At 35.8% G+C, this 25,496-nt stretch overlaps 1 protein-coding gene across 7 annotated transcripts in view; it reads right to left on the bottom strand.

Moving 5' to 3' along the window:
• Positions 1–25,496, bottom strand: part of LOC107588332 (C-terminal-binding protein 1) — a 31,319-nt gene that overhangs the window by 5,192 nt on the left and 631 nt on the right. For 4 of the 7 annotated variants that reach the window (XM_016276393.1, XM_016276394.1, XM_016276396.1 and 1 more), the window contains 7 exons: positions 9,522–9,676; positions 3,988–4,132; positions 3,664–3,870; positions 2,315–2,529; positions 2,097–2,227; positions 738–865; positions 434–548 (listed from right to left, as the gene is read on the bottom strand). In XM_016276393.1, the coding sequence (XP_016131879.1) occupies positions 434–548; positions 738–865; positions 2,097–2,227; positions 2,315–2,529; positions 3,664–3,870; positions 3,988–4,132; positions 9,522–9,676 (1,096 nt within the window). Of the gene's footprint in view, positions 1–433; positions 549–737; positions 866–2,096; positions 2,228–2,314; positions 2,530–3,663; positions 3,871–3,987; positions 4,133–9,521; positions 9,677–14,761; positions 16,200–16,224; positions 16,680–25,496 lie in introns of those variants that run through there. The other 3 variants (XM_016276392.1, XM_016276397.1, XM_016276391.1) reach the window with 3 other exon arrangements.

Below are 25,496 nucleotides of genomic sequence, written 5' to 3'. Positions count from 1 at the left end.
CAATACCGAAAATATGTGTACCGTTACACCCCTAATATACAGTAAATATAATTAATACTGGCTACTGTCCACTCTGCACTCTAGATATCGTAATGGGCAATGAACCCTTATCGGTAAATTAACTAACGGTAAATTAGCATGCATTCAGAGGCTTTACAAGTTATGACATTGAAGAAAGATTAGAAGAATTTTCTAATAACATGCAATAAGACCAGGAGCATGTATTGAGAATTTCAAAGTATTGATTTTAACCATAGTAAAAGTAATCTTACATGGCCATTTGTGGATTATTCTTTTACTTAGAAGTCCTGGTAAATAATTTCTGTGCAAATACAAAACAACAGCACCACCTGTATCCTACATTCAGTTATGAATGTTATGAATGTAGGATACAGTTATGAATATGAATGAATTATTCAGTAGTTTGTTGTACCTGTAGGCTCCATTGAGTTCTGGATGAACCACGGCCGGGTCCAAGCCGGCCCAGTGCGTGGTCTGTGTGAGGAACTCTTTGTTGACGCAGTTCTTCAGGCTGTCTGGAATGCGACCTGGAGGAGGAAAACAGCTTCATTACAGCAAACCCTGAGTCATTGATCACAGCACATCAAGCCTGCAGAGCTGCAATGAAAGAGCAAGGATTTCACTCGGCTGATGAAAGAGGTCAGACACCCAGCGCTCTCGAATCTTTTGACAAATGCAGTACAGAGTGTTGCTGATAGCGTCATGTGCTGACGTACCGGTAATAGCCCGACGGATCTCCCGCGCCGCCTCCTCACGCATCTCAATGGAGGCCTGCTCGCTGTACCACGCCGCGTGAGGGGTGCAGATCAGGTTGGGTGCATCTTTAAGAGGACCTTGGCTGAAACTGACACACACATACAGCTGTATAAGAGTCTGACGCGCTCATTGAGTGAGAATGACCTCAGTGTAAGGACATTTTACAAGTGTGACAAATATGCAAAAAAAAAAAAAACACTTTTCACACCACTGTATATATATATATATATATATATATATATATATATATATATATATATTTACATACACACAGCTGGGCAGATTATTTACAAATTGTAGTTCATTACTGACTACAGATTAGATATATGCAGTCAGCAGGCGGTTGGTTTAGGGTTTTTTTTGGCATCTCCATGTGGTCCTGTTTGGTATCGCAACTTGGCTTCTCTAAAATGTAAAAAAGCTCTTTGCTGGTGCACTGTACACATACTATAAAATTCAAAAAAAAAATTCTTTCATATGTGCTTATATGGTCTCCTTATATCATTTGGTTCTTTGGTGTCCTTTTGGAGTTTCTAAGTGTCCTTTTTTGGAAAGACATCTAAACTTATCTTGAAAAAAGCTTGCAGAATCACCCTTCAATCTTTTGGTTTACTTTGCTGGATATAGCAAATGATGACCAAATAAACATTTGATACAAGATAAATGGTCTATGCTTCATTTCATGAAGTGTGCGATTAATCACGATTAATCACAGAAAAAGGATGTGATTAATTAGATTTTAAAAATTTAATCGATTGACAGCCCTAATTATTACTAAAATAAGCTGAAGCACTGAAATTAAATAAAACAAAACTAAAACTGAAATTAAAAACAAATTAAAGATAAATAGTCATATTTAAAAAACACTAATAAAATGACAAAAGCACAAAAAATGACTAAAAATTTAACTGAAATGACAACGAAAACTGAATATATAGAAAATATTAATAAAAAATTATAATAGTATATACATACTAAAATAATAAATATATATACTTACTACAATACTAAAATAACACTGGCTTTCACAATTGAGAAATGAGAGCAATTTAACCTCATTTTCAAAAGTGAACCACTATTTATAGCGTCATTTCTTATTGCTCCTTGTCTCCTTTGAAACTGCCTTTGGGAAACAACTCGCATTCTTTGCAGATATTTGTAGCAAACAGACTCATGTTTTGTAGGGTTTGAAGCCAAATAACTACGCGAAAAAAAACGGTAGAGGCAGGGTGTGGAATAGAAATGTGGTTTGGAGCAAGCAATCCATCCAAATGTCAAAACACCACGATTCTTAAACATCACATGTTTCTGATATTCACCTGAAGGGCTCTGTCTCATGGACGTCCAGGGCTGCTCCCCGTATTCTGCCCTCTTTCAGAGCCTGGGCCAGAGCCTTCTCATCCACCAGACCGCCACGCGCCGTGTTCACGAGGAAGGCACCCTGACGCATCTACGATCAACACACAGTAATGATGATACACAGCTGTGGCTCCAGCGCATGCATACTCTTGTGCTTGTGAGTGGCTGCAGGCGGCACCTGTTTGATGGTGAAGTCGTTGATGAGATGGTGGTTGTGCTCGTTGAGGCTGCAGTGTAAGGTGACGCAGTCGCTGTGGAAGAGCAGGTCTTGCAGGGTGTTGACTCTCTGCAGCCCCAGGGCTCGCTCCATCCCGTCAGACAGGTACGGGTCGTAGAAGATCACGTTGAAGCCGAATGCTTTGGCCCTCAGTGCCACCGCCTGTCCAACACGTCCTGAGAGCAGACATATCACTTGAATGAAAGGACTGTTTCTTTGTATTACATTAGTTCAATGCCTGTCACTGTCATGACAAAATGACAATTCTACAAAAAAAAAAAAACAGGTTTCATTAAAATGTGTGTAGTTATGTTACTTTTCCTACAGCCTGGGGGGAAAAATGTATTTAAAAGGTCTCAATATTACACTATGAGTCCTTACGAGCCTCTGTTAGCTTAGTTTTATTGTTTTGTTTTGAATTGCAAGCAAAAGGGTGTTTAGGAATTAAATGCGTTCTATTATTATTTATACAGCTTATTTTATGTATTATTTCTTCTGTGTAACAGTTTGAGCTCAGGAAGACTTTTTTAATATTTTTGAAAGAAGACTCTTATGCTCAACAAGAGTGCATTTATTTCACTTGAAATACAGTAACAACAATAATATTATGAAATGTTATTACAATTTAAAATAACTGTTTTCTATTTGAATATATTGTCAAATGTAATTTATTCCTGTGATGCAAACCTGTATTTTCAGCATCATTACATTATTTTTAAAAGAAAAACTGAAATATCACATGGTCCTAAGTATTCAGACCCTTTGCTGTGACACTCATATATTATATATATATATATATACATACATAATTTCATTGTGAAGAAAAAATATTTTGTAAAGAAAATAAACATTTAAAAATTGAAAAAATATGAAAAAAAATTGCTAAAAATTACAATTCATTCTTCTAAAATAAATAAATACAAATTGTAGTGGCTGCAGAAGCCCACAGACCAACAGAAAAAAAAATCCTTATTGCTGAGCGATGAATTCTGTAATGATTACAGAAATGCAGATCACATAGTCTACACACATTACCAATAGTTTCCTCTCTGTTATCGTCATAGCCACCGGTGGCTCCATAAATAGAATTTCAAATGTTTTGGGGGTTTTTTTCTGTCTGAATCAATGTATTTAGATTTACTCACCCCTAAACAGCACATTAAAAACAAAACAAACGGCAGCTGGTTACTTTATATCTCGTTCAGAGGATCTCTTTCTGTCTAAGTGGGCGGTTCTTGGCCAGAATACACAGCGAAGTGGATCAGACTTCATGTCGAGAGTCAAACGTCTGGCTATGTGAGACAACACACCTAGGCCAATGATCCCCAGTGTCTCTCCTCTGATCCGGGCCGCCCCCGACGCGACCTCCCGGATCTGTTCCGCGCTCTGGACCCGCGTGCCCTCCCGGAGAGCCTGGTGCAGCCAGGTGGTGCGTCGGTACAGGTTTAGGATGTGACACATGGTGGAGTCTGCGGACTCCTCGACCGAAGCTGCTGGCATGTTGCAGACTGCTATTCCTGCGGATGAGGACGGGTTACGGTCAGACTCTTCATTCAGCAAACACACACACACACACACACACACACTGTTGTGCAATGTGTGGGATGTAAAAGAAAACCTTCTTTAACCATTACCTAAGTCTCCAGCAGACTTGATGTCGATATTATCAAAGCCGCTCCCAATGCAGACAATTATACGAAGTGCTTTGAACTTTTCCAGGTCCTCCCTCATCAGGGTGATGGTGTGGTACATGAGAGCACCCACTGCTTCATTTAATACCTGAGAGAGTGGACACAAAGTACAGTCAGTCTTTGCAAAGAAGACAGTCACAAGTAGAACAGCTCTCAAACGGAGTGAAAGTACAACGAGTACAAATCTCTGGAGCCTCGCAACATGACACGAGGACAAAAATATAAAAATTAAGAATTTGTTCCCCCAACATAGATATTTGTTACCCCGTTTTAGTAAATCATGAACATGTTGTACTAATCCATTCCCTGGTTTTGATTTAACTAAAATGAGAGAACAAAGTAGTACAATATGCCCACAATTTACTAAAACAAGGGAATGGATTCTGAACTGAAATGAGGGAACAAATTAATAAGTCATGATGATAATGAATTCCTAATTCATGGCCACAACATATATAAATATATGTCATGTGCAATGCTCTTTAAAATTCGTTTTTTTCTCTATTATATATTTATTCAAATATTCAAATGCTCACAGTGTGAGTTATTTCATTATTGTTATTTCATAATATAGTATTAATATGCATAGCATCACAGACTGGACCGATTTCACCCTGGTCAAGAAGCTGCAATGAAATTAATTTCAGGATTCCAGGTTCTACTACACTTTCATACGAGTAGACCTTAATCCAGTTGACTTGAGATCATTACAAAAGATTTCAAAAGAATTCATTTCAAAAGCTAGCTGCATTGATATGGGCTCACTCCCAGTCCTACAGAATCACAGTCAGACATAATTATATTTCATTATTATATTATATTATATTATTGTTTGCATTTTTATTTGCACACATATTGGAAAGTTCAGAAACAATTTATGATTTAATTAATTTTATTTTTATATTTTTATATTAATTTTGTTGTCCTCTTTTGCCATTTTTTTTTAAACATGTCTATATAGATTTATTAATATTTACTTTTTAGTTTTAGTTATTTTACTTCAAATGTAAGCTAACTGAGAAATGTTACTTTGGCAACTAGCTGAAATGACGACAATAAAAACAACAATAACCCTGACAATGAGAATGTGGGGATGTGTTTTATTGTCATGAGCGAATTATGCACTCCAGGATCATGCATTTACATTGTTAATCTGATTAGAAAATCCTGAGGTAGAGGAAAACTCTTTAGAGGAAATATTATGACAAACACTAAAAGCCTGCAACATGCTTTGCTGTTAATATGACTCAACATATTTAGTTTTCTGCTGATGACCAAAAACAATAACTTCACTGTGCAACTTCACTAACAAAGGGTTCATGATGATTAATCGGTTTACTTGAAAACACTTGACATAATTTAATAAACCATCAAGATCTGGAGTAACACACAACATAAACAGATTTGTCACATTATAACTGGGGTTGATGATGAAAAACATAATTCGGTTTGACACCCATCAAGAAAAATCACCGCATTAAGCAATCAGTGTTGTTTATGAGAATGAAACAGAGATTTTTACAGCCATTTTTAGTAGACAGTTTTCCCGTCACTTTATCATCCGCTAATAATTTCTCTCCCAGATAGACGATTGGTTTTCTATCTAATCAGAAGCTCTTTTCTCTGTATAGTTTCTGTCTATTCAACAGCGGCCGGTTAAAGCAGTCAAATAAGGAGGCTCTTTGTAGGTTTGTGGGAAGGGGCAGAAAGGGAGTGCCATCTGTCTGTGCAGGCCTGGGGAGTGTTCTTTGAGAATCAACCTGGCAGCCACCCAGAACCACACAAAACATGCCAACTGCAATCGACAAATCAGCAGAAAAAATGTGTGGGCCCCGGCCATGCTCTGAAGGAGCACGAATGCATCGAGAGGGAGCTAACGTTTATATGACATGGAATTAAGCGAATCGGGTTGAGACTGAGAGTGAATGATTTATGGTGGCCTGCGACGGCTGGTCTTTCGTGTGTAGCCAGTTGAATGAATGGAGCAAATGAGTTTCATTTAGGTTCATGGGTAGAGTGAAAAAGAAAACTGTTACTCTTGATAATACTGACAGCAGAAAATCAACTTTCCTCTGTGTATGAACACACTATCAAACGGTGCACTTGCTCTTTTTCCAGCCAGTTGTATTTGATCCATATGGGGCAATAGTGCTTTTTCCCACTATTGGCCAAAAGTAGCATTTTATTTATTTTATTGTATCCTTCAGATTTGGCATATTGCAAGCAAATAACACCGGATGTATTTCTTCTAACTGAAATTGAAATTGTCTATGCTTGATTACAAAGTATTAAACCGTTAACTACATTTTATATTACATATAATTTGTATATAGAAATGTCTATTTTTATAAATTTACAATGAGGTTCTATACATTACCATTTCTTGATGCAACAGCGAACATGAAATAGCGATGAACAACATTTTACAGCATTTATTCATCTAGGTTAATGTTCATTTCAACATCCGAAGTTGTATAAATTAACATTACCTAATGTCTTATTAACACCCTTGTAAAAAAAGTCACATATTTAAAATACATTTATTTCATACTAAGTATAGTTCAAATCTATTAACAAATTTACTGACCAATAACTCGAGACTTACTGATATAAAACAAATTTAATGAAACTTTATTTGGAGTATTATTGTGCACAATCAAATGTGTTTAATGTCACTTTTGATGAGGATTGTGAATAATTATCGTTCTTTAAATGCAAGATATTTAAAGTACACCTGAAGTATACTTGCAATAGTTCCACTTTAGCACAATCAAATATACTGAGTATATCATTAATTGGACTTCAGCACTACTTCCGCACAATTAAAGTGCATTAAGTACAAAATAAGTTGTTCCAATTTAGCAGACTTTAAGTATACTAGTTTAGTACACTAACAGTACAATTGCAGCGCATTTTATTAAGTACATAAATATGAAAATGTATTTGAAGTATACCTAGTATGAAATAAATGTATATCAAATACATTTAAGTATATTTATTTTTCACTGGGGCAAACATGAATTAACAATGAACAAAATTATAATTATACACATGAAGTATATTCTAAATATAACCAAAAAATGTATAGTATACACAACTGTTTAAATGTTTTTGAAAGTCCCTTATTCTCACCAAGCTGCATTTACTTAATCAAATAAATAAATTAATATATATAAAATCTGTGAAATACTAGTAAAATTAAAACAGCTTTTCTATCTGAATATATTTCATATACTGTATGTGCGTGTGTGTGTGTGTGTGTGTGTAATATGAAATCTATCTATCTATCTATCTATCTATCTATATATCTATCATCTCTCTATCTATCAATCATCTCTCTATCTATCAATCATCTCTCTATCTATCTGTCATCTCTCTCTCTATCTATCTATCTATCTATCATCTCTCTATCTATCAATCATCTCTCTATCTATCTATCTATCTGTCATCTCTCTATCTATCTATCTATATATCTATCATCTCTCTATCTATCAATCATCTCTCTATCTATCTATCTATCTATCTATCTATCTCTCTATCTATCTATCATCTCTCTCTCTCTATCTATCTATCTATCTATCTATCTATCTATCATCTCTCTATCTATCTATCACCTCTCTATCTCTATCTATCTCTCTCTCTATCTCTCTATCTATCTATCTATCTATCTATCTATCTATCATCTCTCTATCTATCTATCATCTCTCTATCTCTCTATCTATCTATCATCTCTCTCTCTCTCTATCTCTCTATCATCTCTCTATCTATCTATCTATCTATCTATCTCTCTCTCTCTCTCTATCTATCTCTCTATCTATCTATCTATCATCTCTCTATCTCTCTATCTATCTATCATCTCTCTCTCTCTCTATCTCTCTATCTATCTATCACCTCTCTATCTCTATCTATCATCTATCTATCTCTCTCTCTATCTATCTATCTATCTATCTCTCTCTCTCTATCTATCTATCTATCTATCTATCTCTCTCTCTCTCTCTATCTATCTATCTATCTATCATATCTCTATCTCTCTCTCTCTCTTTCTATCCATCTATCATCTCTCTCTCTATCTATCTATCTATCTCTCTCTCTCTATCTATCTATCTATCTATCATATCTCTATCTCTCTCTCTCTCTATTCTCTCTATCATCTCTCTATCTATCTATCTATCTATCTATCTCTCTCTCTCTCTCTATCTATCTATCTATCTATCATATCTCTATCTCTCTCTCTCTCTTTCTATCCATCTATCATCTCTCTCTCTATCTATCTATCCATCTATCATCTCTCTCTCTATCGATCTATCTATTGATCTAAAAAAAACAGTAATTTTGTGAAATACTATTAAAATTAAAATTAAATTTCTATCCGAATATATTAGATTAGACAGATAACAAATGTCTTTATAAATTGCATTCTAAAAGTCTTTAGTTTATGGTTTATTTTTGACCATAAGACACTAGAGTCAGAGATCAAATTCATTGCTGAGAAACATGTCACACATTATTCTTAACGATTGACAAAGTGAAATTAGTTTTTTCACAATGAAACATCAGAACATGACAGATCTGATTCCGCCCATCTAGCTTTAACAAATGCTAAAGAAAATGATTGATCAGTGGCTGCGAGCAAGTGAGATTGAGAATTAGTTTTTTCACAATGAAACATCAGAACATGACAGATCTGATTCCGCCTATCTAGCTTTAACAAATGCTAAAGAAAATGATTGATCAGTGGCTGCGAGCAAGTGAGATTGAAAATGAAATAAATAAATCACGTGAAGTACAGTGGGAAGGATCGGATGGCTGTGAGATTTCATCACGCTACCCAGTGAATTCAGCTAATGAATCATTCTACTCATTTCTGGCAAAAACCCTCACAGCCTCATAAATATTACCCCATTGTGCAATATACTTTTTTAGCCTGTGAGATGAAGTGCTTTTTCCGTGTAACAAAGCCAAAGAGGCTCCATCACGTCGAGCCAGTGGGATCTATGATGTATTGTAGAATCATACTTTAACATATATTACATGATATATTAATCTGTACAAACCAGTGGTGAAAAAACACCACTCCACACAGTCGTAAGAAATCTTAAACACATGAAATGCACTCACAATGCATTTTACTTCTGTGACGCGACATATTCCTTAGTGAAACAATGGGAATTAATGAGCAGGAATTTGTTTTATTCATCTGGATTGGATTGGGGAAAAAATAGGCTGAGATATTATTGGTTAATGTTGTTTTTCTCTGCCCACACGGTCTTGGTTAAGCCAACAGAAAGGAAAAGACAAAGGTGGAGAAAGTTACATTTGAGCATTCTTGGAGCATTTGAGCATTCGTTCTGAACTGTGAAATTTACATTTATTTAGCCGATGCTTTATCCAAAGCAATTTAAAACAAGAATAACACAACAACGAAAATTAAAATTGCTACCGCGCCAAAACAGCGAGTGACATTAAGTGCTAGATACCTTCTCGTGGATCTCCTGGGTGGACTGTGCATCACAGAAGGCCACGGTGGCCACGTCCTTCAGGATGGGCATCTCCACCGTACAGTCCCGGCCATCCAGCAGCGCCACCAGAGGACGAGGGTGCATGGGGCCATTCATTATGGGAGGCCTGATGCCTGCAGAGAGACAGAAATCATATGTTACACTTCTTGATCTTGTGAGCGCTGACTGTAAACGTAATTTTGTCTGCATAGGTAAAGGGAATTCACTGTTATTGGTTCAAGGATGCACACAGACACTGAATGCCAAGGTTAGTTATATAATGGAACGACTCTTAAAATAAAGTGACTCAAAAACACAGAAAAAGACAACAGTGTTTATTATTAGCAGTCACTTGATTCCTGGCTTTATTGCTCAATATTAAAAAAATGTTTGCAACTGCTGTTACAGTAAAACAAAAAGCAGTTGTGGGTTTTATAACCACTCATAAAAAGACACATCAAACGGACTAATGCTGCTATTTCAAGACCTTTCTTACAAATAAATGTTTTGTAACATTGAGTGTTATGAACACTGATGATGTCAACTTATCAATTACTAGTCAGTAACATTTTGCTAAATAGTTATATGATAACAGAACTGTGATAATGTGTATGATAATTAGACTGCGTGTAAATATATAATCAGCCAGACTCTTGATATCAATCCCTTTGTAAGAATACTGATGGCATTATGATGAAATACACAGAGAATCAGTTTAAAGGAGAAAACAATGAATGAAGGGGAGTTGGAAAATGAGCCTATTTTCAAAAATAGTGGAGTGTTCCTTTAACGTAACCGCAGCTGATGTAACACAGATGATGGGTACCAATAAAGTCATGAACACCTGTGGGGCTTTTTTCTGAGGATCTGATTTTCTGCCAGTACCTCAAACTGTGCTTTTTAAGCTCCTCAACATTTACTGATCTAAGACTACCAACATTTTCAGACTTAAATGATCAGTTCATAGTGATAACCCAATATATGCTGGTCAAAAGGGCTGCACGATTATGACAAAAATCATAACTGTCGATTATTGCCTTGAAATTGTAATTGCGATTATTAATTACGATTATCACAATTTACATTGAATGATGTTTATACCACTGTTTGATGCAACTGCATGCCGTATTTTTATATGAAAATAAACAAGCTGGAAACACTGTAACTGAAAAACATTTTTGGAAACCTCAATTGGTTTCAGATTGGTTTCTTCTTTAAATTATAAAAAAAGTTAAAATAGAAATGGTATTATAGTGTTATACTAAAACTAAAATGAAAACAATGGAAAAAAAACCTTAAGATAACATGTAGAAAGAAAAAAAAGCATCTTAAGCACACCTAATAACATAATTGGACTTTGAATGATTAATTGCCGCTTTGAACGATTACGTAATTGTGGAATCCATAATTCTAAATGCGATTAGAAATTTGATTAATTGTGCAGCCCTACTGGTCAAGCTAATCAACTTCAAGACAAATTCCCACTGAAGACCAAAATATGTTGACGCGACCATATAAAAACCACTTCAAAAGGGCTTATCAGCGGCAGCCTGCTTCCATGAATCACTGCGAATCATGTAATCGACTACACTCTCAAACTACTTATATATTGGTATATTTGAATATTTTGGAATAAACCTAAAATTAAGTATATTATCAATGATAATTAACTGGTTTTATAATAAATTTAAAATAAGAAATAATTTTTTTTAAATAATAAAAAAAGAATAGATATTTTTTTATGTTTTTTCCCCCAATTACAGCACTTTCAGTGTTTCATGGGACTACAGTTCATTCACTTATAAAAACGTTGAATACAGTCCTGCCTTTGTCTCTGGTTTTCACATATTTTTTGCTTTCTGTCAGTGTTTGTAATGTTGATTCATCTCAGAGCCGGTTGGCTTAAGTCCCTATGGAGAAAATGAATGGGAGAAATACTTCCGGAACCAAGGCTGCAGAAAAGGTGGGCAGTGACTGTTGCGCTCTATTGACATTGGTGATAAGTGCGCTACTGGGCTGAGTAGCAGAAGTTGGCATTCTGCCTAGTGTCAGTTAAAAAAACATCTACCAACGGACTTGTCAATGGAAAGTCCAAGTATATGTGTAAACTACCGTTCAAAAGTTCAGAATTTTTTTTTTTATAATGTATCTGAAAAAAAGTGTCTTATGTTCACTGGAGCTACACAAAATACAGTAAAAACAGTAATATTATGAAATACTATTACAATGTCAAATAAATGTTTTCTATTTTGATATATTTTAAATGTAATTTATTCCTGTGATGCAAATTACTCCAGTCTTCAGTGTCACATGATTTCAGAAATCATTTAAATATGCTGATTTATAATAAGTGTTGAAACTGTTGTGCTGCTTAATTTTTTTTTTGGAACCTGTGATACTTTTTTCTTTGATTCTTTTGATTCTTTGATGAATAAAACGTTAAAAAGAACAGCATTTATTCAAAATAGAAATCTTTTCTAACAATGTAAGTCTTTACTGTCACTTTTTTTCCATTTAACACATCCTTGCTGAATAAAAGTATTAATTTCTTTAAAAAAACAAAAAACAAAGAAAGAATGAACTGACCTCAAACTTTTGAATAGTAGAGTATATTGTAACACAAAATTTATATTTTTAATAAACACTGTTCTTTTTTACTTTTTATTTATCAAAAAATTCTGCAAAAAAGTATCACGTCTCAAAAATATTAAGCAGCACAACTGCTAACAACATTGATTATAAATCAGCATATTAGAATAATTTCTGAAGGATCATGTGACACTGAAGACTGGAGTAACGATGCTGAAAATTAGGGCTGTCACGATTCGTCGATTTTATTCGACTATTCGATTTTTAAAAAATCCTCGACTTCATTTTGCTTGCGTCGACTAACCGGCAAAATACCGGAAGTGGCGCATTTCACGGACGAGAATCCATAAAACACATTATTAGACTGTTTCCCAAGGCTGCATGATATATTAAACCCATTTAAAAATCATAATTTAGCATAATTGTGAATTCATAAACGCTATGATTTAATTAAATAATTATATGTGATGCAGTTCTAATACAGTATATGCACTTTAATTATTTACATGCGTGTAGGTTAAGTATGTGCGTCACACAGTGGCTCCATTCACAGTAGTTCCACAGGAACTGTTATCATTTACATGTGTGGAGCGTCTCAAACTCCATCTCTGCATGTTGTTGTGTGTTTGGGTTTATTACAACGTTCATCTGGGAATGCAACGTGCGCCATTTCATCAGATTTGTAAGCAACTCATTTATAAATCTACGCAAACACAGGATAATACATCGCTGTTTCAAAATAAAAGCTCAAACCCTCACTCTGAGTTTACACGTGTTGATGTCCACATATTCTTTTACAGTGGCTATAGCATTTCTGTCCTAAAGAAATGGCCAAATATTAAAGATTAAGTGGATATTTGAATGAAATGGTGCTTGGTCAATATTAAACAAGTATTAGATTGCACAGCAATGTGTAAAAATAATCATCAAGCCGTTGGCGCCCCCTGCAGGCCTTTGTTGTAATGCGAAATGTACATTAGCTCTATTGTTTATAATACATTATGTATTTTAACAGTGTTCAATAAATTTTGTTCAATAAAACCATATGATTTCTTGCTTTTGATACTTTTATTAATTATAATTATATTATATGAAATCAGTTTTATTTCCAAATTTAGTTTTTTTCCATTTTCATTTTTCTATACTATGTCTTAATGGTTAAATTAAACTGTATTAATCAAAAAGCCTGTCTAGTTTTATCTTTACCAAATTCTGTTTTCCATAATTTTCTGGATTCCATTTTAATGGTTTCATTTTTTCTTTCTTTTTTTTTCAGAAATACTGCACATTTAATTTTTTTCCTCCTAAGTAAATTCTGGTAAATAACATTTCTGGTAAATACTCCTTTAAAAAGTGTTTTTGGATTATAAATGTATTATTAGTAGACTAGAACACGTGGATATGTTGTCATTCTTACACTATAATACTGAACTTTGAGTTCAGTGATTTGGATTAAGAGATGGACACTTGCTTCTTGCACTCTATGTTGCACTTTACTTTTGCTTTAAAAAAAAGTATTTCATAGAAATTTGGATTTCATTTGGTTCAATAAAATATAGTTTAATAAAATATTCTTAAGTAAAATTGTAGATTTTTTTGTGGGAAATTAATCGTTTAGATTAATCGATTAATCGATAAAGTAGTCGATAGATTAATCGAAATAAAAATAGTCGTCAGTGGCAGGCCTACTGAAAATTCAGCTTTGCTTCACAGAGATAAATTTGATTTTAAGGTATATTAAAATAGAAAACTGTTATTTTAAATTGTAATAATATTTCACAAAATTAAATTTTTTCTGTATTTTTGATCAAATAAATGCAGCCTTGATAAGCATAAGAAACTTCTTTTAAAAACATAAAAAATCGTACTGATCCCAAACGTTTGAATGGCACTATATATATATATATATATATATATTAAATGAGAAATTTTAAATTAAATGAAATGAAAATTATATTATATGAAAATATAATTATATTAAATGCAAATTTTATATACCCCCCAAAAAACGGTATAACTGACATCTAAACACTTCTAAGAAGATAAAAATACTTAGCTATTTGTTAATGATATAATAGCAGAAGTACAATATGTTCATGTGTGTTACCGTGATGGTGTTTAGTGTTTGTGTGAAAGGCACTGTGCACCTTCTATATATGTTATTATTTAAAAGCTGCTTGTGATGGGCTTTTGTTCATCATGTGACTTTCTCATCACCACCTGCATTTGGTGGTTATCAGTGTATTACAAAGGTACAAAACAGATGTCAGTGCTTCAATAGGTTGGTATATAATAACATTTTATCAGTTAATGAAATTACGGTATTTAACTGTAAATTTAAGTTAAAACCGTAAAACCTAAAACATTGCTACCGTATTTTTTACGGTAAAATTCCGGTAACCACAGCTGCCGTTTTTTTACCGTAAATTTTACGGATTTTTTTTTTACAGTGCACCTGTGACCTCTCCCAATTTTACCATATACAACCTGGCAAGTGCAGACATGGTGTAATCATGCCCATAAGACACAGACACACCCACCTCTATCATCACCACCCACTCCTGCTCTCAGGATAGTCTTTCACACACACACACAATACACACGTTTATGCACAAACAAGAGCTCTTTACCTCTGTGAAGAGATCCCTGGCTTTCACGCATTCGTTCCCACACAGAACCAGCTGTTTTCTCCATTTGTAATGAAGGTGAACTTTTACAACCGTAAATTATGTGTTAGTGACATCTAAACCATCCCAGCAGGATCCGGTTATCTCGTAACATAGCCACTGTTATCTCTTTTTTTCTTATTAGGACAAACTGCCAACAACACGCAATAGATGCATCCAAGCAAGCATGCAGCTCTGGGATCAAATGATACAATCAAGAAAAAGCACTGTTTTGCTCCGTCTTTGCATGTAAGACCACAGCTAGATAAATCAAGATGCCTGCGTTGGAAAAAAACACATGGTAGTTTCTCGCACCACACCGTTCTGTCAAAATCCCTCGGCGCTCTGTTCATATTGCCCTGCCCCGAGGGTGAGCTGGATCGGTTTGAATTAGCTAGTTCATAGCAACAAGAACCAACAGGGTCAGTCGCACACGGCGTCTAAAGACCTCGACTGCCCGCGGGCGATAATTCAAGCTGACATCCCCCCTTTGTTGTCTTCTGGCAAAAATGAAAGCCAATTTCAAATCCCAGCTTCACGTTCACCGTGCGACAAAACCTGTTTTTTTTTAATGACACGCTTTTGCTCGTCACAGAGTGTTGTGAATCTTGTTTTTTGTAATTCGTGGAAAGCCACCTCATTGTTCTCAACCCAGATTTCCTGGAAGTGTGCACTTGGGATTTTTCAAAAAGGTGGAAAGGGAGTCACTTGAATACTGTAATGACATTCATAGGGATTTTAACTTTCACTAGCCGATCTCCTCCTAAAAATAAGACAATGAAAATTTACTTTTTGGTCCATCTGATCAGAAATATCTTAATATGAATACATGTTTATTTTAAGAAATTAAGTAGTTGCCCATTAGCAGAATGCGAAAGAATGCCGTAACTATTTCCGCGAAATCCTGAAACACCCTGTTCTTAGTATTCCCGCTTTTGGACTCTTCTAGAATGAGAATTTCCTTCGAAGAGACTGAAATTAGGAAGTAAGTCAAGGCCGGAACTGGAAGCCACATTTCCACTGCACAATGTGAGGGAGGGCCATAGGAGAGAGAGAGAGAGAGAGTCATGTCCTTGCCAACCCCTCAAATTTTCCAGAGTGGATAGTGTGTGTTTTTTTTTTATCTTTGGAGCTCGGAAAGATTAATGCAGTTAATAAAGCGAGCCATCAGAGGTCCGTAGCCCCGGCTCTCGGACGAATGCTGAAAGAGAAAGCAGAAAGCAAGCAATTGTGTGTGGATGAATGGTTCAGATGAAAGATAATAGGAAAGAGGGAAAAGCGGAGCAGAGAGGAGGGGAGGAGGAAAGGAAGAGGGGGAGGGGAAGCCAGAATACTGTACGACAGCCGAGCGAACGCTCAAATATCCGCAGATATCCGTACAACACTTTCACGTGTGGCCCCATGCAGAAGGAAAGGTAAACATTTACCTAATGGCAAGCCTTTGTTCAGCAAATGTGAGCTTCCCATCTCTTAGGATCCACCGGAAAAACGAGCTTGTCTCCTCAGCAAGGCATTCACCAAAATCCTCAGCATATGGCGGCTACTTCAATTTTCTTATTCCTTCTTTTCTGTGAGTAGCTAGCTTAAGCACACACACGCGCACTCACCCCTCCTTGTCTTTCTCTTTCTCTCGAACTCCCTCTCTTCCCCCCCAGCTCCCTCACTTTCTATTTCGACTCTCTCACTCGGACAAACACGCATGCACACACAGAATGCAAGTGTCACTGCATTTATGGGAGAGCGAGAGCGAGCGAGAGAGAAAGAAACGAGTGCGAGGTGGCTACAAGAAAGACTGAAAAGGAATGGGGTGGAGCCTGTGCTCTCACAAAATTGATCTTTTGTTTCCTGAGAGGGGGCAAAAAGAAAAAAGATCATGGAAAATTGCGAAAGAAAAACGAGATCGGGGGAAGGAAATCTGGCTGTGCATTTCCTGTTATTAAAAATTCATGATGCACTTTTAGAATGGAAAGAGAAAAATATAAATGAAAAGACTGGAAATTATTAAGCAACAAACAAACTGGGTGTTGTTTTTGGTCACTTCCCACTGTAGATGAATGCTCATGCTGAGGGAGAGTTAATTAAACGCCTCTGACAGTGATGGTTCTGGGTTATTTAGCTCTCAGAAAACCAATTACTGAATCCTACAGTCCTGACGGGCAGCTCAGAGACGTCTCCAAAAATAAGTAGGTACAAAATAAGTACGAACAGGGTCGGGGGCCGCTCACACAGGCCGCCCTCTAATAAAAAATCAGCAGAAATGTGTGAACATTTCAATTCGAAACCATTTCACTACTTTTCTCACGTTTTCAAAAGTCATTTTGGCCTTTTGCTTAATGAGTCATTTGCTTTCAGTGGTAGAACAGAAACTGTTTAGTGTCTTTTACTGCTGCAGCATTCATCAGTAACTGGCAAATTCAGCTGATTCATTTAGACAAACCCACATCAAAAGCATTCGTTGACACAGGCCACGTAAACTGTGATCCAATCTTGTGCAAATGTGCTTAAATACAATTTGTCAGAGGATGTTACGGTATCAATACAGCTTAAACGCTATTGACACCATCTACACGGGAAGTTGTGGCCTAATGGTTAGAGAGTTGGACTCATAACCCAAAGGTTGTGGGTACGAGTCTCGTACCGGCAGCGGTAATAAAGTATTATAATAAAGTATTATTTTTTATTAATACTTTTATTCAACAAGGACACATTAATTGTTCAAACATGACAATTTAATAACAATTACAATTTAATTTGGCACAAAAGATTTCCATTTCAAATAAACTCAAATAAACTTTCTATTTATCAAAGAATCCTGAAAAAAATTGATCATGTTTTCCACAAATATTAAGCCGCACAATTGTGTTCAACACTGATGATAATAAGAAATTATTCTTGAGCTGCAAATCAGCATATTAGAACGATTTCTGAATTAACATTAGTCTCATTTTACAAGTAACATGCTTAAAGGGTTACTCCACCCCAAAATGAAAATGTTGTCATTAATCACTTTATCCCCCATGTCGTTCCAAACCCCTAAAAGCTTCATTCGTCTTCAGAACACAATTTAAGATATTTAGTCCATCTGCCATCAGTGGTTCAACCGTAATGTTATGAAGCGACGAGAATACTTTTTGTACGAGAAGAAAACAAAAATAACGACTTTATCCAACAATTAGTCTCCTCTGTGAGCCGTAGCGCCATTTTGGAGAATATTTGCTGAACGCAAGCAGCGTACGCTCTTCTGTGTCAGCCGCTCTGCACGGATGCACTGTTTGCAAAAACGTATCCTTGTATCGCGGCTGACACAGAAGAGCGTACGCTGCTTGCGTTCAGTGGATATTCTCCAAAATGGCACTACAATGATGCGGAGAGACAGAGGAGACGAATTGTTGAATAAAGTCGTTCTGTTTGTTTTGTTCGCATGCAGAAAGTATTCTCGTTGCTTCATAACATTACGGTTGAACCACTGATGGCAGATGGACTATTCTGATGATGTCTTTCATACTTTTCTGGACCTTGACAGTGTAATTTACTTGGCAGTCAATGGGACAGTCACAAGCCTCCCGGTTTTCATCCAAAATATCTTAAATTGTGTTCCGCAGACGAACGAAGCTTTTAGGGGTTTGGAACGACATGGGGGTAAGTGATTAATGACACAATTTTCATTTTGGGGTGGAGTAACCCTTTAAGTCTTTAGGAGTGGGCGCAATGACTGTATCACGATAGCTATTTTTACTGGAAATTCAATGCATGTAGCATTACCATTTAGTAATAACTATGTTAAAAAATATTCATATTTCAGATAATATTATTCATAACTACTCAAGGATAATTCTGGCATCGTGCAAAAAAAAGAAGAGGAAAAAAACAGCTTTACATTATGAAACACTTTAGTCAACCCCAAAACAATAACACATTATGACTAAATGAGTGGTGTTGGAGGCTGCTGTAAATATATGCACATATACTCATCTACTGAATAATGCAACAAGCCATGGAGCTGCTCGGCAACTGTAACCAACCATTACATCATCATTACTCTGGAAATGTGTGGCCCAGCTCCTCAAAACTACACCGCTCCCATTAAAACCAACAAAGCTGTCTACACTGGAAGTAGCTGCCTATTTTACAAAATAGTTTTCTGCTTAGTGTGGGAATTAATTATTAATTACACCACACATAAATCAAAGTATACAGCTGAATCTCTACCAGTTGGCACAGTATATACAACCACATATTCACTATATTTTCAAACCATTTTTATTTTAACATTTATCTTAGAATAAGATCTTGCCCAAAGACTTCCACTGCAAGAGAATTACTACATGAAAATGTTTGCTTTTGATTTTAAAAATGTAGTAATCAGTCAAAATTATTTTCTGTGGCAATTAGAAATGCTGCCAATCAGCCTGATCAATTACTTTATATTTATGAATATATATATTGCTATGCTGTGTTCTGAAGCTATATTTAATTATTCAATAATACTTATATTAGGGTGATAATTCACCCTAAATAAATCAATTTAAATGTAAAAAAAATATTATGGAAAAATGCTATGGAAGTCCATCAACTTTTCTTCAAAATATCTTCAATTGTGTTCAACAGAAGAAAGAAATTCATACAGGCTTGGAACTATCCCTTTAACATACAATTGTTACGATTCATCATTAATTTGTACTTTTTATGGACTCAAAGTCAGTAAACTCATTAATTAGTAAGTAACTAAAAAAAAATCAAAAATAGATCAAGAATCAGATCTTGAGGTGCCTAAAGATTCCCATCACTAACATAAACTGTTAAAACACACTATTTAAATCCTATTCTCACATATTGAATGAATCGCGGTGTTTTCACAAAGCATTTGTAGGTTAACTCACACTACATCTAAAGGCTGAAGGCTACATACTGTATGCTGAGTGACGTACTGTACTACATTTCTGCTATCTGCCAGGCCTCGACTACTCTACGTGAATAACAAGCCAGGCTGGGAACACAGACATACTGTATCTTGTGTGTGTGTGTGCTCCAGTGGAGAAGTCAGATGGATTGGCACTCAAGCAGAAGAGCCCCATTCTTTGTGAATTCATTAGCGCTGGTCAGGACCCCAGGGGAGCGCTGGTTTTGACAAGTGAAGCACACAGTATGCGTCACGTATGTGATCCGAGCTCTTTGGCCACATTGAATAAGCTGGCTAATCACTCCTGCGCCATGAAACGGCCGCTCGTGCATTGATCCAAAAGGAATATTAATGGAAAATCCATGATTTGTTCAGGAAAAGTCAGGTTTGACTAGCTTTCGTCTAATCATTAAACCTAAAGTAACTAGTTTTATTGCTTAATATAACATTCCAGACACCAGACGACAGAAAATGCTATCTAACGAGTTATAACACACCCTCAAATCTGTAATAACAATAATTGCCACACCACACAAACTTGCGGTACAACTTGTTCTCTAAAGCACTGTGATTAAGCAAGTCAAAATTGTCTTGAACTAACGTGCATAAAGAGCTGCTCAATTTTGCTACTGCAAAATCCTAATAGGAATCTTCTCTAAAACCAACCAGGCATATTTCCTCCTTGTAAAACTGCGCAAGGACATAACAAGGTGAAAACCATCTCAACACCAGACCGCACATCCACCACAGTCAAATCAATTCTGAGCCACGGTAAGAGGACAGCTGGGAAAAGAGCCTGTCAGAGGACACAATCTATGATGAATGAGAAATATCGCAACTGGCACCGGTGAAAACCTCAAAAACCCATTGAAAAAGACAATGAAAGAGGGAAAAATAGAAGTGGGGAGAGGCAAAGAGCATAAGAAAGATGCCCCTGAGAAAGATTACGCTGCCTCAGACACACACTGCTGCTGCCGCCTCCCAGCCTCCCTGCCAGAACACACACACACACACACACTGCAGCGTGGCGAATGGGTAAACTCCCTCACATCGCCTATCTGCAAGGGAAGAGGGTGCATGGACAACATTTCCCTAAATAAATTCAGTGCGACTGAACGCATCCTATTAAACTTGGCTGCAAACGGGGAGTGCAGAAGTGCAAGAAAATTTCACTAAAACACCCGCAGAGACCTAACAGTCCATCATTAGATCAAAGTCCATTAACAGATTGTATCTAAGGAATATCTAGATGGTGAATGGCAGAGAACAGGCAGTGATTCGATCAAGATTATGCTCTGTCTCAGAGTCTTGGCGCAGCTCGCGCTGTGATTCCAGTCGACCATGTTCTCAACAACAGACAACGTTCTACAGGATCCTAAGAAAGCACTCGACGTTCTGCTCAACTACACGCCAAACAGACACTAAAAACTAGGCATGCACCGAAATGAAAATTCTTGGCCGAAGCCGAACAAAATGAAACACTGGGCCGAAGGCCGAATACCGAACACTAAACACGGTTTTTCACATTTTTACCCCATGTAGGCCTATTTTGCCATTGTTTTTTTTCACCATTGCATTAAGTAAATTGCCAAAATGTGCTTTTTACTGTTTTGTCCTGCTTTTCAAATAAAAAATCAATTACAAAACAACAATTTAAAAATACTTACTTAACACTGACCATTTTTTTTTTTCAGTCTAGCAGACATTATACCAACAAAGCACAATTTAACTTAAAAATAATAAGTTGCTGAACAGAAAAGACTTTTAAAACATTAGAATATATTACAGATGCCAATTTGAACACTATGTGTGAATGTTATAATAAATGTATTAATAGAGCTGTTGTAGGGTCATTATTATTATCCTTATTATTGTCTTACTTTTTTATTTTATTTTACAGAACGACAGTAAAATTACAATACTAGTATAATTTATGAATGTCGATGGAGTTGTTGCTTTTTCTCGGCGTTTATTTTGGCAGAAACCCGCAGGAAGATCTCAGTGCTTCTTTTTGTTGACAACAGCATGCAGTTTTATAAATGATTCTCATTTGGAATTTGGGAAGATGTTTGTCGCACGTATAACATTGTCACATGCCTTTAAAAAAAATTCACAAAAATGTTACTGAGCAACTGATGAGTAACAAGTTCAGCGCAGATTTTGGACTTTGAACCCTGGCGCCGCGAGCTCGTGCAGTGCTGTCAGAATACATGCAATTTGTGCGTGCGTTAGAAAATATAACATTCTGCAGTTTATTTACTAATCGTTTAAAGGGGTCATATGATGCGATTTCAAGTTTTCCTTTCTCTTTGGAGTGTTACAAGCTGATTGTGTATAGATAAGATCCCTGAAGTTGCAAAGACTAAAGTTTCAAAACCAAAGAGATATTCTTTATCAAAGTTAAGACTCTGCCACGCCCCCCTAAAAAGGCTCGTTATAACACGCCCCCACATGTCTACCTCACTAAGTGGAAATATTTGCATAATGCGCCCAAATGTTCAAGCAAAGAAAGAAGGCGTGGTTTTGGTAAGGGGCGTTACATTTCCAACGAGTGCTTGCGGTGTTCGGCCAATCACAATGCACTGGGTCAGCTGGCCAATCAGAGCAGACTGCGCTTGTCGGAAGGAGGGACTTTGTAGAAAACAAAGCGTTTGAGAGAGGCGGGGCATAGAGGACCTACAATAATGTACAGTATTTTAAAAAGAATGTGTTTTTTGAACATTAAAGCATGTTAACATATTCTGTTACACCAAATACACAAAATAATGATCTTTAAAAAAAGCATCATATGACTCCTTTAAATGTAATTTCGCGATTTCAATCATCATACAGTAACCTAACCACCAGCATTAGCCACCTCTTCTTCTCATCGGAGACGTGATGCAGCACTAAACAGTCTCTCGCTGTCGGTACTTCGTGCATGTAATGATTTCTGCATCTTTCTCTGATAGTTTTAAATACGTTCACACTGCCGACATGTTTGCTGCATTACTTCGTGCCTCTATTTGATCGCGTTAGTCATTGATCGGTACATATTATTCGGCTGAACACCGAAAGAGATTTCTTTTGCTATTTTCGGCCGAATAATTTCGGCTGCCGAATATTCGGTGCATCCCTACTAAAAACATGACCAAAGTAAACTGCACAGAGTCAATAAACAGATAAATCTAAGACAGCTGACTAGCAATGAAGGTAGACTAGAGTAACTAGACACCTACTTGGTTAGGGGACAATACTATGAGGAAGTTAACATGCTAGATTTCCTCTAAAACTATAGTGTTTTTTTTTTAACTCATTACACTATCATGACCTCATATTATTTTAGACTACATGGAACATTTGACATTTAAAAAAAAATGATTAGTCACACCACAGGACTTAATAGAATAGAATGGTATATATGATAAATAGAATGGTTAAAAACAGTGAAAGCATTTTTTTTTGTGCACACTTCCTATTATACATAATTTTGACCTAAACTCTTGATGTTGAATTAAAAGTTTATGAACGCTATTTGTACTACACTTCAGATTGCCCGTGAATACTGAGGATTTTTTTCATATCCAAATATTTATGAGAAATCATGTATTTATGAATTTATTAAAATATATATAAGGCGTAACTTTGTAGGTATAAAATACAGGTAATATATAACGAATAAGCTGCAGTTTGACATTCAGTGATGTAAATCTCAAGCTCATTCGCAGTCCATTTCGATCTTTATATATTAATTTTCAATATACTTACAATATAATATTTTAAATATTAATCTTCAATCCTTTAAGTTAATAACGATATATACAGATTATACGGATATACATACACACACATACACACATATGTATATATATATATACAGTGGGGCAAAAAAGTATTTAGTCAGCCACCAATTGTGCAAGTTCTCCCACTTAAAAAGATGAGAGAGGCCTGTAATTTTCATCATAGGTATACCTCATCTATGAGAGACAAAATGAGGAAAAAAAATCCAGAAAATCACATTGTAGGATTTTTAAAGAATTAATTGGTAAATTCCTCGGTAAAATAAGTATTTGGTTTACTGAACTGTACCATAAATTTGTCCTATGGTGTGACATAGCAAAAATTAAGGAAAAAAACATCTTAATAATAATACATAAACAGCATTAGAGAGATTTATCTTCATTGTTAGACGCTTATTTTCACATAGAGCCTTTTATTTATTATGAAATTATAATTAACATAATTTTTTCCCCATGACTTGTTGGACAATTTCAAGACAAACTTTGACAAGAAGTCAAATTTTGCTGTCATTTGTTCTAAACTGCTGAGAATTCTACCATCTTAAGTTGAGTGGTATTTGTATGTCCCCTATTACAATACTCAACTGCTTTTTTTTTTTAGATATTCTGAGACAAAAACAAATCTGTGGTTCTTTTGTGTGTCACCCCATAGGACATTACGTCACACTAAAGGGCAGAAATGGTAGTTATTTTTAATAATATGTAATACAATATTTCTATTTAATTTTGAACATGTCAAAGGAGAAAGTTAAATTGTGATACAAACAATATCAACATGTTTTTTAAACAAACCAAAAAATAATTTTCATCAACAAAAGTCAGTCTATTAGTCCATCAGTATGTTACTGAAACTCTTCTAGCCCCCCGCTGCATGTGCGGCACAGCTAAATATGATTGATATTCAAACTATATTCATTAAGATGTGAATGAATTTTTTTAAACTATATGGCAACTCTTTTTAAGGCATCATTTTCTCTTAGGATCTCCTCCCTTCTGTTAATTTTCTCTGTATATTTCTGTGTCCTCTCTCTCTCTATTCTTTCTGTCTCAAAAACAAAGTATCACATTTTATACTTATTTTCGTGTTTTCTGTAAAAACATCAGAAAATAGTTTCATTCATGTGGTTATTGCATTTAAGAACACTGAAAATGATCAAAAAAGAATAAAAAGGAGTTAAATAAATCATATTTAATCATTTAAAAGCTTTTTAAAGAGACCTTGTCCTCTGGTGTGACATCTTTGTCCTGTGGTGTGACCGTACAGGCGTCACACCGGACCGGAGGACATTTTCTGTCACACCACAGGACGTTTCGGCCTTTTTCTGTCAATTAATGACCTTGCTATTCCGAGCTAACTTGTCATTAGCAGTTAGCAAGACACATTTGCATCATTTTTCATGATTATCTAGTTTAACATGCAGATTTTAATGAAAATATGTCATTTAGGGGTGTCGCACCAAAGGACAACAAAACGTAACACTTTCGTAGTGCTTCCAAAAAAGAGAAATATTTGAACAATTCTGAGACAAAAATGTAACATGTGCACATGGGCTTCACAGGGGCTTCAGTAGCAGGACCATGACTGGGGTCCAACAACTAGCTCAAGTTTTCTTGGCCATCAGGATATGGGGTCACACCAGAGGACATGGTTTTCAGAGACAAAATGTATCAAGGTCCTACGTTTTCAGAAACACATAGATGAAAGAAATGATTGCCATTAACTAAAATAGCCACTTGTACAAATATGTCGGAGGTATTTAGTAACATTTTTATGCTTTTTTTTTTTTCATTTATAAAAGTTGTAATTTACTGACCCATGCTTGAGACTTGAGATTTTGAGATTTGGCTCAAAAATGTAAAAAAAAATCGAATAACACTGCAGCTTTTATAACAACCGGTCCATGTAGGACAAAGACATGTTTAACGAGTTACTGCATTTTAAATAACGACAATATTAATTATATTCATTTTTATCTTGTGGGACAGTGAAAATGCCATGTCACGCCAACAACCAATATAT

This window comes from Sinocyclocheilus grahami, unplaced genomic scaffold, assembly GCF_001515645.1.
Source record: "Sinocyclocheilus grahami isolate Dianchi unplaced genomic scaffold, SAMN03320097.WGS_v1.1 scaffold102.1, whole genome shotgun sequence".
In the NCBI taxonomy this organism is placed as follows: Eukaryota; Metazoa; Chordata; class Actinopteri; order Cypriniformes; family Cyprinidae; genus Sinocyclocheilus; species Sinocyclocheilus grahami.
Note: the sequence above shows the minus strand (reverse complement) of the source record. Positions and strands in the feature narration are given on the sequence as shown.